Source organism: Vipera berus (genome assembly GCF_964194415.1).
Source record: "Vipera berus genome assembly, chromosome: 2".
Classification (NCBI taxonomy): domain Eukaryota; kingdom Metazoa; phylum Chordata; class Lepidosauria; order Squamata; family Viperidae; genus Vipera; species Vipera berus.
This window is the reverse complement of record NC_138203.1, coordinates 286,053,711-286,070,665: the sequence shown is the minus strand read 5'-3', so window position 1 is coordinate 286,070,665 and position 16,955 is coordinate 286,053,711. Positions and strand designations below refer to the sequence as shown.

The 16,955-nt window shown below is 43.4% G+C and overlaps 1 protein-coding gene across 3 annotated transcripts in view; it reads right to left on the bottom strand.

The window, feature by feature from the left end:
• Nucleotides 1–15,014, bottom strand: part of LOC308661729 (zinc finger protein with KRAB and SCAN domains 7-like) — a 375,370-nt gene extending 360,356 nt beyond the window's left edge. The window contains exons 1-6 of one of the 3 annotated variants that reach the window (XM_081316895.1): nucleotides 14,910–15,014; nucleotides 12,510–13,104; nucleotides 12,215–12,347; nucleotides 11,962–12,053; nucleotides 8,894–9,020; nucleotides 3,661–7,258 (exon numbers count right to left, since the gene is read on the bottom strand). In XM_081316895.1, the coding sequence (XP_081173021.1) occupies nucleotides 5,652–7,258; nucleotides 8,894–9,020; nucleotides 11,962–12,053; nucleotides 12,215–12,347; nucleotides 12,510–12,914 (2,364 nt within the window). In that variant the 5' untranslated portion in view covers nucleotides 12,915–13,104; nucleotides 14,910–15,014 and the 3' untranslated portion in view covers nucleotides 3,661–5,651. Of the gene's footprint in view, nucleotides 1–3,660; nucleotides 7,259–8,893; nucleotides 9,021–11,961; nucleotides 12,054–12,214; nucleotides 12,348–12,509; nucleotides 13,105–14,731; nucleotides 14,849–14,909 lie in introns of those variants that run through there. The other 2 variants (XM_081316896.1, XM_081316897.1) reach the window with 2 other exon arrangements.
• Nucleotides 15,015–16,955: the final 1,941 nt, after the last annotated feature.

Sequence of the window (16,955 nt, the reverse complement as noted above, 5' to 3'; positions counted from 1 at the left end):
GGCTGCTGCCAGTGGGTGGCTTGGTGGGCAGCGATCGAATGCTGCATGAGAGGGCAGCCAATCTGAGCAAGCTCAGCCCAGCTCAGCTGAGCAGTGGATAACAGAATAACAGAGTTTGAGGGATCTTGAAGGTCTCCTAGGATGAAGGAGCTGGAGAGGCAGACAACCCAAGAACAAAGGAAGGAGAGCGAGAGGCTAACAACAGCAGGGAGCCAGCGAGAAAACAAGTGAGTGGCAGTAGCAATAGACAACCAGCAGCCCAGACATACAAGTCCAACTAAGCAGCAGGGGCCACCTCACAAGATTGTTGGAGCCCCCAGAAGAGATTAAATGGGAGAATAGAAATAGGAATAGAATATAGAACAGAACAGAATAGAACAGAACCTTGGAAGTCTTCTAGTCCAGCCCCCTGATCAGGCAAGAAACCCTATACCCTATACTCTTCTTAAAAACTTCCAGTGTTGGAGGATTCACAACTTCTGGAGGGAAGTTGTTCCACTGATTAATTGTTCTGTCAGAAATTTCTTTTTAGTTCTAGGTTGCTTCTTCCCTTGGTTAGTTTCCATCCATTGCTTCTTGTCCTACCTTCGGGCGCTTTGGAGAATAGCTTGACTCCCTCTTCTTTGCAGCAGCCCGTGAGATATTGGAACACTATCATGTCACCCCTACTCCTTCTCTTCATTAAACTAGACATCCCCAATTCCAGCAACTGTTCTTTATATGTTTTAGCTTCCAGATCCCTGATCATCTTTGTTGCTCCCTGCATTAGAGCAGAGGTGTCCTAGGCACCACTGGGACGAGGGTCTTTGTCCTTCTGAGGGTAAGAGCCCTGGAAAGGACTTACCAGCTTACTTGAGAACAGTTTGATCCTGTTGGATCTGAGGAACTGAACATGGTCCCTCCTCAAGAGGCTGGTGCTGGACCCCATCATTCTGGATATGAACGCTTTAAGTCTGAACACACAGCCAGTTTCCACTTTGCACTTACAGTATATAGAATAACAGAGTTGGAAGAGACCTTGGAGGTCTTCTAGTCAACCACCTTTTCAAGCAGGAGACACTATATTATTCTGAACAAATGGCTGCCCAATCTCTTCTTGAAAGGCTCCAATGATGGAGCACCCCTACTTCTGAAGGTAAGTCGTTCCACTGATTGTTTAACTGTCAGGAAATTTCTCCTTAGTTCTAGGTTGATTCTCTCCTTGATTGTCTTCTTGTCCTGTCTTCAGGTGCTTTGGAGAATAGTTTGACCCCCTCTTCTTTGTGGCAGTCCCTCAAATATTGGAAAACTGCTATCATCCCTAGTCCTTTTCATTAAACTAGTTTCATTAATTCATTTCATTATCCTCTCAAGGCATCTGACAATAGCCCACTAAACAGGTAATACATAAAATGACTATGGAGATTCTCAGTCATCCAGGTCATAGTAGTTCCAAAGATGCTTTTTCAGGAAGCAACTGGACTTTCTTGTTTTTCTTTGAAATTTTTTTGCTTCTCATCCATGAAGCTTCTTCAGCTCTAGTTTTTTTTTTAAGACATTTTACTTCTCATCCAAGAAGCTTCTTGGATGAAAAGAAAAACGTCTTCAAAGAAAAACGAAGTCCAGTTGCCTCATGAAAAAGCATCTTTGGGCAATACACAAAAATGGGGTAATACTTTGGGTAATACATAATACATAAAAGGATGTATGTGTTGATTTGTGCATACTGCTTTGTCCACCCCCCTGAAGCTTTGCACCGGCTCGCCACAGGGCTGCGTGCTTAGCCTCTACCTGTACTCTTTGTAAACATATGACTGTATCATCCAACCCATCTACTGCGATAATTAAGTTTGCAGATGATACTACCGTGGTGGGTCTTATTACAGGTGGGGATGAGACAGCATACAGGGCGGAGGTACAAAAACTATCCATATGGTGTTGTAACAACAACTTGCACCTGAACATTGGCAAGACAAAAGAGATGTTGCTAGACTTCCGGAGGAAAAAGGAGGAACCTGCCCCACTTTACATCGGGGAGGACTGTGTGGAGAGAGTTTCCTCCTTTAAATTTCTGGGAGTCTACCTCTGCGAAGATCTGACCTGGAAAGTTAATACAACCCAGGTAGCCAGAAAGGCCCAGCAGAGACTTCACTTTCTCAGGGTCTTGCAGAAGAACAGGGTAGAACAACGGCTTATGACCCTCTTTTACCGGTCTACTATAGAGAGCGTCCTCTTGTATGGTATTGTGGTTTGGTATGCTGGTCTGACAGCTGCGGATAGAAAAGTATTACAGAGGATGAGCACAGCAGGAGACATTGTGGGCTGTCCCCTGACACCACTGGATGACATCGCCAGGGCTCGCTGCCTTGGAAGAGTGAGGAAAATTCTCAGGGATGACTCACACCCTGGACGGTATCTCTTTACTCTCCTACCATCGGGTAGGAGATATAGGAGTATAGCCAGCCATACCAACAGTCTGAAGAACAGCTTTTATCCATGGGCTGTTAGGCTTTTGACTTGCGAGGCCCGTGCGTTGTGCAATTAGCTCACATGGTGTAATAAGGTGGAGGGTTTGTGTCACTGTAAGTTGGTGGTGGCGGCATGAAGGGAGGCTCAACCAATCTCAATGTGTACATGGTTGTACTTTAACAATAAAGGTTCATTCATTCATTCACAGAGACTGAGTGATTTTAAAAGGGCTGGATCATTTCTTTGAAGAACTGGGAAAGAGCAAGCTGTTTAGGGAAGGAAATTTTGATCTACCGTTTGCCTGTTGCCACAGATTCTTTTCTCTGCTGGGAGAAAAAAAAATGCGACAATATGCTTCAAGAGCAAAAAAAAAATATCACAATTTAATGAGCTATTCATTTAACTGGGTTACCAACCAAATGTTTTTCGATGGCTATTTTTACATACCGAGGAGCAACATTCAGACTTGATTATCTATGAAAAATATCTCTTTAATGACTGTTCCTCTTTGCTTGCATTACTCACTTCAATTATGCTTTTTCCTGGAGAGCCATGGCAGATGACACTCATTTCCTGCCTTGTGTCCCCATCCCCACCTTTCCAAAATCCCAGTGTTCCTTGGAGAAACACAGCTTAGCAGCCTTCAAGCAGGAAGACACCATAGTATCACACCAAAGGACCTTTCCTTCTTATGGCAGAACCAGGAGTGGCCAAGAGAGAAATATTCAATCAGCAGAAATAAAGCATTCTGGTTGAAGGCTAGACTAGCAGCTTGCTGAGCAAAGGTAAGGTTAGAATTTATATAGAAAAGATCAAAGAAAAGCCTTTGATTTGCCATCAATTCCCTCTAGAAGTTCTCCGAACTGAAAAGTGCCTTTCTTTAGGACTTGACTCATAAGCCAGGTAGGTTTTTTTAGATTTAGATAATTCAATTAATTGCCTCTCGTGGCTTCAGGATCACAATTAGGTGGTCCCATTTAATAATCCAGTAAGATCTAAAAAACAACAACTTAGGGACAGATCATCAGGGAGAAAATCAATCTACCTGATCATTAAGAGTCAGCACTAAGTCGATGGTACTTAATTAATCCATCAATTTAATAACCAGGCAGCCATCTTAAGTGCCAATAGCAATTTAGAGACCACATTCAATCAAACTGCACTGCACAAATCTGGCTTCGAGTTCCTAAAGACCTTCAGATTTCAGGCATATTAGGGAAATCTGCTGTTGCTGCAGCTTCTCATTCATTACCTCCATTTGTGGATCCTGACCTCTGATTTGGGTCACACTGAGTGAGATTTGAACTCTGCTTTTTTCTATACCTTGTTTTCAAATAGTATGCTTTTTTATAAAGTCACTGCAGCGTTGGAAGGTTTTTCCATGTCCCATTCATTGCTATGAAATCTCATCCTTAAGCATGTTAATCATAATTTCATTTAAAAAGGCAACATTATGAACATTCATCAAGCATTTTCAACTTTATTATCTTCAATCAGCATAAACATCTAAACTGACTCTTTGGAAACTTTGAATTCTTCTACAATTTTGAGGTAAGCTTATAGGCTGGTCACTTTTGTTTAGAGATCACATCCTTTAGTTTCTAATACAACCAAATTAAAGGTAAAGGGTTCCCCTTTTGGTCATGGGGTGATGCTCCTCTCTGTTTCTTAGCCAAGGGAACTAGCATTGTCTGAAGACACTTCTGTAGTCATGTGAACAGCATGACTATATGCCAAGGTGCACAGAAGACTATTAACTTCCCACCTAAACGGTACCTAGTAATCTACTCATTTTTGCAAGCTTTCAAACTGCTAGATGAGCAGCAGCTGGAGCAAGTAACGGGAGCTCACCCGGTCGCACAGTGCTTGGATCTCGAACACAGGCTGTCAGTTCTTCAACTGACAAGCTCAGCATCTTTAACTGCTGAGCCATTCTGCCCCCTTACCAGGCAATTAAGTTCTTCCTAAAGCTATTTTTATGAAACACTGAGGAAAACTATTGTTTCTGCCTTTCTCTAAGACTTTATACTTTGCTTGGCGGGGAGGGGGAAAAGAAGCCAAAGCAGGCTTAATCCTATCATCTGAAAGCTCAGAGTAAACTGCAGGATCACACCCCAGTGGACCCTTGGAAACTCTGGGTGTGACTCCCAAAGCCTCTTACAAGGTTGATCATCAGCCTTGTCCTTACAAGGGGAATCATTAAAAATACAAAGGAATAAATATATAATGTATAATTAACATGTTGATTTTGAGATTAATAAGCTAAAAATGGTAAGAAAATCAAATGTACTTTTTTTCCCTGGACCCACTGCCTGTAAGGTTGAACGCTGCAAAGACCATATGCAGGTAGTCTTCAGCTTACGATCAAACCTTTTGTTGCAAAGTGAGACATTTATTAAGCGGGTTTTGCCCCATTTTACCACCTTTCTTGCCAGAGTTTAACTGAATCATTCCAGTTGTTAAGTTAGTAACCTGGTTAAGTGAATCTGGCTTCCTCATTGACTTTGCTTGTCAGAAGGTTGCAAAAGCTAATCCACATGATCTCGGGACACTGCAACTGTCATAAACCGTTCTGTGAAAAACGGTCACAACTCCCCCTTTTCAGTGCCATTGTAACTTTGAACAGTCATTAAACAAAGTGTTGTAAGTCAAGGACTACCTGTATAACCTCAGGGAAGAAACATTGCCAACTTTCTAACCTATGTGGTCATCTCTTTTTAAGGTCAAGTTAACAAGAACTGAGCGCAAAAGAATTGAGGCCTTTGAACTCTGGTGCTGGAGAAGATTCCTGCAAGTCCCTTGGACTGCAAGGCGATCAAACCGGTCAGTCCTAGAGATCAACCCTGACTGCTCTTTAGAAGGCCAGATCCTGAAGCTAAAACTCAAATACTTTGGCCACCTAATGAGGAGGAAGGACTCACTGGAGAAGAGCCTAATGCTGGGAAAGATTGAGGGCAATAGAAGGGGACGACAGAGAATGAGGTGGCTGGATGGAGTCACTGAAGCAGTAGGCGTGAGCTTAAATGGACTCCAGAAGATGGTAGAGGACAGGAAAGCCTGGAGGAACATTGTCCATAGGGTCGTGATGGGTCGGACACGACTTCGCAACTAACAACAACATAACAAGAATATTCTCATTGAAGCGCTTGTTTTTTCTGTGCACTTTCTGATATCAAGTCAAGAATGGAAGGTCTCACCCCATTTTAAGCATTTATGTAGTTAAATCCCATTGTAGCTCTCTTGTGGGAAGTAAGGTGACAACTCTGTGTAAAACACATTCCACATTCTAGGCATTTATATTGTCTCTCTCTCGTGTGGATGGTTTTATGGGAAGCAAGAGTGCTGGGATGATTAAACCTTTTCCCACACTCCAGGCACTGATAGGGTTTTTCCCCTGTGTGAATTCTTTTATGGTAAGTAAGGTAACTGCTTGTCCTGAAACTCTTTCCACAGTCCATGCATTTATATGGCTTCTCTCCTGTATGGATCCTTTTGTGGGAAGTTAAAGAACTGTTTGTACTGAAGCTCTTTCCGCACTCGGTACATTTATATGACTTCTCCCCCGTGTGGACGGTTTTATGGGAAGTAAGGGTATTGGAATGAGTGAAGCTCTTTCCACATTCCATACATTTATAAGGTTTCTCTCCCGTGTGGATCCTTTTATGGGAAGTAAGATCTGTGCTCCTTGTGAAGCTCTTTCCACACTCCAGGCATTTATGTGGTTTTTCTCCTCTATGGATACTTTTATGGGTTCTAAGGTTACTGGAGTGATTGAAGCTTTTTCCACACTCTGTGCATTTATACGGTTTCTCTCCTGTGTGGATCCTTTTGTGAGAGGTAAGGCTATTGCATCGGCTGAAGCTCTTTCCACATTCCATGCACTGATAGGGTTTCTCCCTTTTGTGGATCGTTTCGTGAGAAATAAGGCTTCTGGAATGACTGTAGCTCTTTCCACATTCTAAGCATTTAAACGGCTTCTCCCCTGTGTGAATTCTTTTGTGGGAAATCAGTGTATCATTCCGTGTGAAACTTTTTCCACACTCCATACACTGATATGGTTTCTCCCCTGTGTGGATTCTTTTATGATAGATAAGGCTACTGCACTGGCTAAAGCTCTTTCCACATTCCATGCATTTATATGGTTTCTCCCCTTTGTGGATAATTTCATGAGATATAAGGCTTTTAGAATGACTATAGCTCTTTCCACATTCCATGCACTTGTATGGTTTCTCTTTTGTGTGGATCCTTTTGTGGGAAATAAGTATATCGCTCCTCGTGAAGCTCTTTCCACACTCCGTGCATTTATATGGTTTTTCCCCTGTGTGAATTCTTACATGAGCAGTAAGTTTATCATTCCTTGTAAAGCTCTTTTCACAGACTACACATTTGTATGGATTCTCTCCAGTGTGTTTCCTTGTATGGGAAACAAGGCTACTGGCATAGTTGAAGTTGTTTTCATAGTCCTTACATGCTTTCCCCCCCATCTCATCTCCCCAACGAGGAGGGGAGTTTTGATTATACCTGTTCCCTTCCTGTCTCCATTCACATGGGCTATTGAAATGTGATTGCCCATCAAATATTTCATGACAGCCTAAATACTGTCCCATCCTCTCTTGATTAAGATCTTCTTGGGTCAGCATATCGTAGATTTCCAAAGATAAAGGAGGGGGATTTATTTCCCGCTGATCGTTTAATTGGATTCCGTCTTCACTTTTGGACTGCCATTGATCCTCTTCTCCCAGTTCAACTTTTAAAATCTGTATTGGTGTCTCTCCAGATTCCTGGTAAACCTCATTCTTCTGCTCATTGCCTGTTTGAGAGAAAAACACAGTAGCAGAAAATTCCAGCTAAATATATATTGAAATCATCCTTTTTTTCTTCTAAGTTCACCGCCCTGAGTCTCTTGAGAGAAGGGCGGTATATAAATTAAAAAAATAAATAAATAAATAAATAAGTATCTCACATTTCATTTTAATGCAAAGATCCTGAATTCTAACGTTAGAGTGAGCAAGAAAATGTTTTATTTACTGCTTCTCTGCAGTGCGTGATTCTACATCAGATGGCCCCTGACCAACTTTTCTCCTAGTTAAATAATTCAAATCACCATCATTTTTTCAACAGAGCAACTTCTCTCTTCTCCAATTAATTTGGTCTCAACTTTCTGGCTCCAATCCAGCTTTAAAATACTGTTCGTGTTTTGAAATCAAGTGACACGATTTTACATGCAGTCAGATGACACATTTTTGTAAGAAACATTTCCTACTGACTTCTTTCTTTAAATTCCATATAATTCCAAGCATGGTTTTTGATTTTTGTTCACAACCCTCACAGTGGATTGGTATTAAATTTTTTTTTTATTTTTTTATTTTTTTTGGGGGGGGGAAACTCTCAGGATCCCTTCCCTAACTGCCAGTAGAGATATTTGGCTTTCAACTTGTCAATGATTCATACAGTTGTCACAGTTTGTCAGGTGATCTCCTGGTTGGGGAATATCTTGAAAGAAGCAAAATATATTCCTTCTTACTACTTGCCATATCTAACTACAGGTAGTTCTCAACTTACGATTACAACTGAACCCAAAATTTGTGTTGATAGTAAAACATTTGTTAAGTGAGTTTTGCCCCATTTTACGACCTTTCTTGCCACAGTTGTTAAGTGAATCGCTGCAGTTGTTAAGTTACTAACAAGAGTTAAGTGAATTTGGTTTCCTCGTTGACTTTGTCAGGTTACACAAGGTGATCACATGACCCCAGGACACTGCAACAGTCATAAATATGAGTCAGTTGCCAAGCAGCTGAATTTTGATCACATGACTGGGGCGAATGGTCTTAAGTGTGAAAGTCACTTTTTTCAGTACCGTTGTAACTTCAAACAGTCACTAAATAAATTGTTTTAAGTCAAGGATTACCGTGTTTCCCCGAAAGGCCTACCCTGAAAATAAGCTTTAGCTTGATTTTTTTGGGGGGTAGGCCTAATATAAGTCCTACCCCCAAAATAAGCCCATTTTGGGGCGAGGCATACATCTAAAAAACAAGCTGGGGGAGAGGTGAAGCTGCCCCACGGGCCCTGCACCCACTTGCAGCCAGGCCTCTCCTTGCCAGACCATCTTCTGCAGCCAGGCCTGTATTTGTCAGTCACAGGCCTTTCCAGAAGGCCACTGCAGCAGAGAACCAAGCTATGGATTGAATCCATAGCTTGGTACTCAGCTGCAGAGGCCTTCCGGAAAGGCCTGACTGCAAAATGCAGGCCAGAATGAAGCTGTTCCTTCAACCAGAAATGGACTGGCTGGGTGGGGCTCTCAGTGCCAGAGGTAAGTAAAACATCCCTCAAAAATAAGACCTGGTACCTCTTTTGGAGGCAAAAATAAATAAAGAAAGAAAGACCCGGTCTTGTTTTCCGGGAAACAGAGTATTTGGACAAAGTACAAAGAGGGATTTTTTTTTACCCAGAGAAGCCACATTCCTAGACATCTCCAGCATGACTTCCCCATGCAGAGTTTTCTGATCAGAATCTAGCAGATCCCATTCCTCCTCGGTGAAGCAGATGGAGAACTCCTTGAAGAATATGGAACCCTGAAAGAGAGGCAAAAGTTTCTTACTAATAGGAAAGCTGGGAAAGATCAAATTCTCCGAGACCTGTCAAGTGGTCATAAACTTTTTCCTGGCTGTTTTCAGAATCTGAGAGTGTAAAAGGAAAGGTTTCCTTCTCCATCCTCTCTCAACACCATTAGGGTCCAAAAGGCTGATTAACTTCATTGCATCTCCCAGATTTTTCTGGACTCATCAGTTCCAGCTCTGCCTTTCATTCATCAGAACTGTTCCAGCTCTATCCTTTGTTTGAAAAGGAACTGATCAAGAAAAGGATAAGCCATCATGATGGACTGCAAAGCTTGATGGAGTTAGCAGAGATGGCTAAATTGACTGCTTTGATTAAAGAAAAAAACACAATTCATTTTGTTTCTACTTGGAAACTGCTTTTGGAAATGAATGAACTTTTATTGTCAAAGTACAACCATGCATACATTGAGATTGGCTGAGCCTCCCTTCGTGCCCCCACCCCAACTTACAGTGACATAAACCCTCTCATCTTATTACACCATGTGAGCTAATTGCACAACGCACCGGCCTCACAAGTCAATCATGCATAAAGTTTATAAAATTATTTCCTGTTCAAAAGCCTAACAGCCCATGGATAAAAGCTGTTCTTCAGCCTGTTGGTACGGCTGGCTATACTCCTATATCTCCTACCCGATGGTAGGAGAGTAAAGAGATACCATCCAGGGTGTGAGTCGTTCCTGAGAATTTTCCTCACTCTTCCAAGGCAGCGAGCCCTGGCAATGTCATCCAGTGGTGTCAGGGGACAGCCCACAATGTCTTGTGCTGTGCTCACCACCCTCTGTAATGCCTTCCTATCCGAGGCTGTCAGACCAGCATACCAAATCACAATACCATACGAGAGGACGCTCTCTATAGACCGGTAAAAGAGGGTCATAAGCCGTTGTTTTACCCTGTTCTTCTGCAAGACCCTGAGAAAGTGAAGTCTCTGTTGGGCCTTTCTGGCCACCTGGGTTGTATTAACTTTCCAGGTCAGATCTTCGCAGAGGTAGACACCCAGAAATTAAAAGAAGGAAACTCTCTCCACACAGTCCTCCCCGATTTAAAGTGGGGCAGGTTCCTCCTTTTTCCTCCGGAAGTCTAGCACCATCTTTTTCATCTTGCCAATGTTCAGGTGCAAGTTGTTGTTACAACACCATATGGATAGTTTTTGTACCTCCGCCCTGTATGCTGTCTCATCCCCACCTGTAAATAAGACCCACCACGGTAGTATCATCTGCAAACTTAATTATCGCAGTAGATGGGTCGGATGATACACAGTCATATGTGTACAAAGAGTACAGGTAGGGGTTAAGCACGCAGCCCTGTGGCGAGCCGGTGCAAAGCTTCAGGGGGGTGGACAAAGCAGACCCGACCCTCACTGTTTGTAACCAGTCCCTAAGAAAGTCTTAAATCCAATTGCAGATGGAGGGGGAGAATTTCAAGTCAGTCAGCTTCTCGATGAGAGTGCTTGGCAAAATGGTGTTGAAAGCCAGGCCTTAGTGCTTAATGTAGAAAAAAAATAAAGTTTTGCTGATTAGAAAGAATTGTTGTCATAGAAATGGCTAATCTATTTTATATATGTATGCATATATATGTGTGTGTATAGTTTTTATATTTATATATCTATATATTAGTGTGCATATTTGTATGTGTGTGTATATATATGTGTGTGTGTGTGTGTAAAAGTAAATGCTACTAGCCAATACTCCAGAAGATAGGCTTAAGATACAGAAGGATCTGGACAGACTCGAACACTGGGCACTATCTAACAAAATGAAATTCAATGGTGAAAAAAGTAAGGTTCTACATTTAGGCAGGAAAAATCAAATGCATAGGTATAGTATAGGTGGTACCTTGCTCAATAGTAGTAACTGTGAGAGGGATCTCGGAGTCTTAGTGGACAATCACTTCAATATGAGCCAGCAGTGTGCTGCAGCTGCCAAAAAAGCCAACACAGTGCTAGGCTGCATTAACAGAGGGATAGAATCAAGATCAAGTGAAGTACTAATACCACTTTACAATGCTTTGGTAAGGCCACACCTGGAATACCGCATCCAGTTTTGGTCACGATGTAAAAAAGATGTCGAGACTCTAGAAAGGGTACAGAGAAGAGCAACAAAGATGATTAGGGGGCTGGAGGCTAAAACATATAGGGAACAGTTGCTGGAATTGGGTATGTGTAGTTTAATGAAGAGAAGGGTGAGGGGTGACATGATAGCAGTGTTCCAATATCTCAGGGGCTAACACAAAGAAGAGGGAGTCAAGCTATTCTCCAAAGCACCTGAAGGCAGGACAAGAAGCAACGGATGGAAACTAGTCAAGGAGAGAAGCAACCTAGAACTAAGGAGAAACTTCCTGACAGTTAGAACAATTAACCAGTGGAACAACCTGCCTCCAGAGGTGGTGAATGCTCCAACACTGGAGGTTTTTAAGAAGAGACTGGACAGCCATTTGCCTGAAATGGTATAGGGTTTCCTGCCTGAGCAGGGGGTTGGACTAGATGACCTCCAAGGTCCCTTCCAACTTTATATTATTATTATTATTATTATTATTATTATTATTATTATTATTATTATTATTATTATTATTATTATTATTATTATTATTATTATCTTGTTCTACTGCACCAAAGAGTCAGAAGTCAATACTTTTTTTCTCCTTTTCCCTTTGACCTATTTCTCTTCTCCTTTTCCTCCCTTATTTTCCCTTTATTTTCTTTTTGTATTTCTGTATTTTATATTTTAATAAGTTCATAAAATATTTGAAGATATAAGAAAAGGACATGCCACACATGGACCCTCAGGTGGAAAGAGTCTCATGTTGGAACAGAGGTTGAAATGGAGGTGGGAGACAGCTTAGATGCTTCTTGCCTTAACCATATTTGCACTTTTTGGGACATAGGTAAATTTCCTCCTACCTGCCCTGGAAGCCCAATGTCTGCTTCTGCTTCATCGGAAAGAGGAGATGTTCCTCCTACCACCTGCTGGCATATGACTCCGTTCTCTGCACCTGAAAGAGGGAGGAAATAGGAATTTTTTTAAAAAAGAATGCTTTATCAATTCAGGGAAAAATGAGAAACAAGTGCTATTGTAGCACACAAAGCCATGAGTTGATTTTAAAAGATCAGGAATAAAAAAACCCCACTGCATCAGAAGGGATCCCTTGCTTACCTGGTGACATGTCATGATTCAGATCCTTTGGAGACATTCCCCCCAAGAAACTGTTCTGACAAGGATTTAACAGATCCTTTCTTGCTTCGGGATGCTCAGCAATCAATCCCTGAAAGGGTGCCTCTATCTGCAACTGTGGAGAAGAGCAAAGAACGGTATTAGAAGTACCACACTGAGAACACAGAACAACCCGTCTTCAAAAATATTTGTGTGTGGACAATAAGAGCCATGTAAAAATGCCCCAAATATTCCACACTGGCATTATTCCCTCACTTGTAAACAACTAGATTTGCACCTCTCCTTGCTCCTTCTCCTCCACCTGGCTCAGGAGGAAGCCTTCGGCCAGGGCCACTGCCTGGGAACTGGTCTCAGCTCCACATTCCCACACCCAGTTCCCCATCTCTGGAGGCAGGATGGCTAGGAACTGCTCCAGGATCACCAGGTCCAGCATCTGGGCTTTTGTGTACTTTTCTGGTTTCAGCCACTGATTGCAAAGATGATGGAGGTGGCTGCAGAGTCCACGGGGACCCTCAGCATCCTGGTAGTGGAGATCCCTGAAGGGTTGTCTCTTTGCACGGAAACTGACTGTTTCTTCAGTCTGGATTTTTTGTCCTGCCCATTCTTGGTCCATTGCACTCCTCTTCGTATGAAGAGGATCACAAAGTGCCAGTCCTTCCCAAGCTGGTTTTCCTCTGTTCATTTTCCCTCTGCGCTCAGCATGCACCCTCCAAGCAGCGAAAGTCTTCAAAACTTCTTTAGTTCACGGAACTGGAATTTCATAACAACTCTGATGAGAAATTTAACAGTGTCATTCGTTCATCTTTGTTGCTCCACTCTTTTTATCTCTGTACAAGGAAGACCTTTAGAGGCACAAGCTGCTTATTCCTAACCTGCAATGAAATAACGGAAAGGAGCATCAGTCTTCTGAAGACTTCCTTCCAAGGTATGCCTAAAGGGTTGCCATAAAAAAGAGGGGTTGAACCTATTCTCCAAAGCATCTGAAGACAGGACAAGAAGCAACAGATGGAAACCAATCAAGGAGAGAACAACCTAGAACTAAGGAGAAACTTCCTGACAGTGAGAACAATTAATCAGTGGAAGGGCTTCCCTCCAGAAGTTGTGGGTGCTCCAGTATTCGAGGTTTTTAAGAAGAGATTGGATAGCCATTTGTCTGAAATGGTACTACAGGTAGTCCTTCACTTACAACAGTTCAGCTACTGACCGTTCAAAGTTACAATGGGACTGGAAAATGGGACTTGTGACCGTTTTTCAGTTACAAATTTTGCAGCATCCCCATGATCGTACGATCAACATTTAGATGCTAGGCAACTGGTTCATAGTTATGACCTTTGCTGTGTCTCAGGATCATGTGATTCCCTGGCAAGCAAAGTCAAGGGGGAAGCCAGATTCATTGAACAACCAGGCTACTAACTTATTAACTGCACTGATTCACTTAACAACTGCGGCAAGAAAAGTCGTAAAATGGGGCAAAATCTGCTTAACAAATATCTTACTTAACAGCAGAAATTTTGGGCTCATTTGTGGTTGTAAGTTGAAGACTACCTGTATAGGGCTTCCTGCCTGAGCAGGGGGCTGGACTAGAAGACCTCCAAGGTCCCTTCCAACTCTGCTATTCTTTTTTGGGAATCTCCTGCCTTTTCAAGCTTTCTCGCAGAGCCCCTTCATGAAAATGGATATTTTTTTAACTCATATCGGTGGGGCTTCTTTGGGCAGATCCAGCAGAATAACTTCCCCAGGTCAGCATCTTCCTGCTTGAAGCCCTCAGTTGAAACCCAAGAGTCAGGGAGCTGCAGCCTTGGAGCTTGCTCCATGGATCTGCCACGGGAGACCCTGGAGAGACTCCAGCCGGGAAGGGGCACTAGCCAGAGTCCCTCCAGATTCTCGTAAGTGGGAGAGAGAGCAGAGAGGTGGACAGGCCAAGAGATTTTCCCCTCCGAGATCTACCCCCCCCCCTCACAACTGCACACCCCGCACTCTCAAAAGACAATATATAATCATATACATACATGGACTCACATATACATATGCACTTCCTGTCTGTTTCTATCTATATATACACATGCGCGCGCACACACATATAAAACATAAACATATAAACAAACATATAAACATACATATACATACATGTGTATGTGTGTGTATGTATATGTGTATGTGTATGTGTATATATATATATATATATATATATATATATATATATATATATATATATATATATATATATATATATATATATATATATATATATATATATATATATATATATATATATATATATATATATATATATAGTTAAGTATTTTAGAATACCTTGCTAGGCCCCAAATCAAAAAACTTTACACACACACACACACATTATATACACATATGCACACATATGTGCGTATATTTACATACACAAATATATACACACGCGCACACACACACATATATTAATTACAGTATAGGATCTACAGCGGGGGTGGGGGGAGGAAGGGCTCTGGCCGGAAAGGGTACCAGGGCTCGCGTGGAGGAGAGGTCGCGCCGATTCCGCCTCCCCCTTCCCGGGAGGAGCCACAGACACTCTGGATCCACGCGTGTGAGCGAGCAGAGAGGGAGTGGCGGCCTGCTTGCTCCGCCCGAGTAGATGATTCCCCCGCCAATAGCCAGAGCGGACCCCGCATCACGGCCTCACCTGCGCCAGTCGCCCCTCAAAAGCTCCAGCAGAGGCGCTCCGCTTCCGGCTCCGCCCACGCCCAGCCTCCAAGCAGGACAAGGAGCCGAGCCGCCCCCTGCCCGGTAGATAGGCGGGTCGCTTTCGCCGTGAGGATTCCGCTTCCCGCAGCCAGGCCGGGATTGGTCTGAGGGACGGACGATTGGCCAATGGAAGTGCAGCGCGGTTGAAGGCGGTTGCGGTTGCTATGCGGACTGGGTTGCCCGTTGCCCACCGGAACGCGTTTTTTTTTTTTTTGGCGGCAGCGGCGGTTTCTGCGTTCCCCTCAGACCGAGCGGCAGATTTACTCTGAGAGGGCATCGCGGCAGAAGCTGCCGCGGTTGCTCGGCTGCTGGGTTGTTGATCTACTATTGATCCCGGCTGGTTTCTTCTCTTGGCCGCGATGTTTGCACTTGCCTCCCCTCAGACGGAGCGGCTTTCTAAACTCGCTCAAAGGAGGCGGGGTGGAGGGGAGGCGGGCAGGACCCCAAAAGCCTCGTTTGCAGGGTGACGCTAGAAGTTAGGGGGAGCAGCAGGAAGGACTCCCCCAGGGAGAAGCAGAGGGGTCCTGAAGGGATTTGGGAGGCAAAGGCTGTCAGAAGACGCCTCACCGGCAATGCCGAGGAGGGAAGAGGGGGATTCCGGACAGGTTCTGACCTAAAAAACGAACCAATATGGCCATCAATTATTGGTCAACTGACAAAGTGGTGGTAGAAATGGCATTGCCCTCATAAATGGTTCCTTCATAAAAACACTGAGGGACAAGGGAGGCATAGTAGAAGTGCTCAGACTGAAAGAGAGAGTGACAGAATGTGGGATGCTGACCTAACAATGAACCAATAGACCAGTATGGCTGCCAGATGTTGGTCAAAAGACCAGGGAGTGAAGGTGTTAAGAGCAGAGAGGTATCCTCCTGAATCTGTTGAAGGAATGGAGGAATATTTAGAAGTATGTGTGACAGGAATCTAGTTGTCTTAGTGGAGGTGGGCAGGACCCAAAGCCTCATTCAAAAGATAACGCTAGAAGTTGTGGGAAAGGCAAAAGGAAAGGCTCCCCAGAGAGAAGCAGAGGGGGTCCTGAAGGGGTTTGGGAAGCCGAAGATGCCTCACTGATAATGCCGAGAGGAGAAGAGCGTAATTACTTTTCCCCTGGGGAGTCTTTCCTGAAAAGATCTAAAAAGGCAATCAAATTTCCTGACAGAATAATTATCCAGTGGAAAGACTTGCTTCCAGAAGTTGTGGATGCTCCAAAATTGAAAGTTTTTAAAGAGACTGGACAGCCGTTTGTCTGAAGTGGGATAGGCATTCTTGCCTGAGCAGGGGATTGGACTAGAGGACCTCCAATGTCCATTCCAACCTATTCCTGTTCTATTCTATTCCTATCCTATTCCTGTGAAGGAGGAGGGGATTGGGCAGCCGTACCCTCATCCCAAATGGCATTCCTAGCTACTGGTTTCTTGCAATGGGATCTCTCCACAGAACTCTTTGCAAGCTCCCCCTTCTGCCCTCCAAAGTAAGAGGAAAAGGATTTAGGTGAAAGTGAAGAGGTAGGAAAACGTTTTTTTAAAACCATCACCATCCCTCCCAACTATTTCTCCAAAAATATAAATAAAAAATAGAGGAGCTTAGGAGATAAGAATGGCTTCTCTTTGAGGGAGTTGTCTGCATCTTCCCACCCAGAGGAGGTAGTCCTTGACTTTGATCTCTTCCCAGGCAAAGAAAACGTGGACTATTCAGTCCAAACTGAATTTGATCCATTACGAATAATAAGGGACCAAATGGGGGTGGGGGGACCCTATTCTGCCAACTGTTGGGGCCCTGGATAATGGGATTCACCTGGCAACTGCGAAGCACTAAGATGATTAAAGACCTGGAGACTAAAACATATGAAGAACAGTTGCAGGATTTAGGTTTGGGTAGTCTAGAGAAAAGAAGGACTGGAGGGGAACATGATAGCAGTAATCCAGTATTTGAGGGCCTGCCACAAAGAGGAGGGGATCAACTTATTTTCCAAAGTATCAGAAGGCAA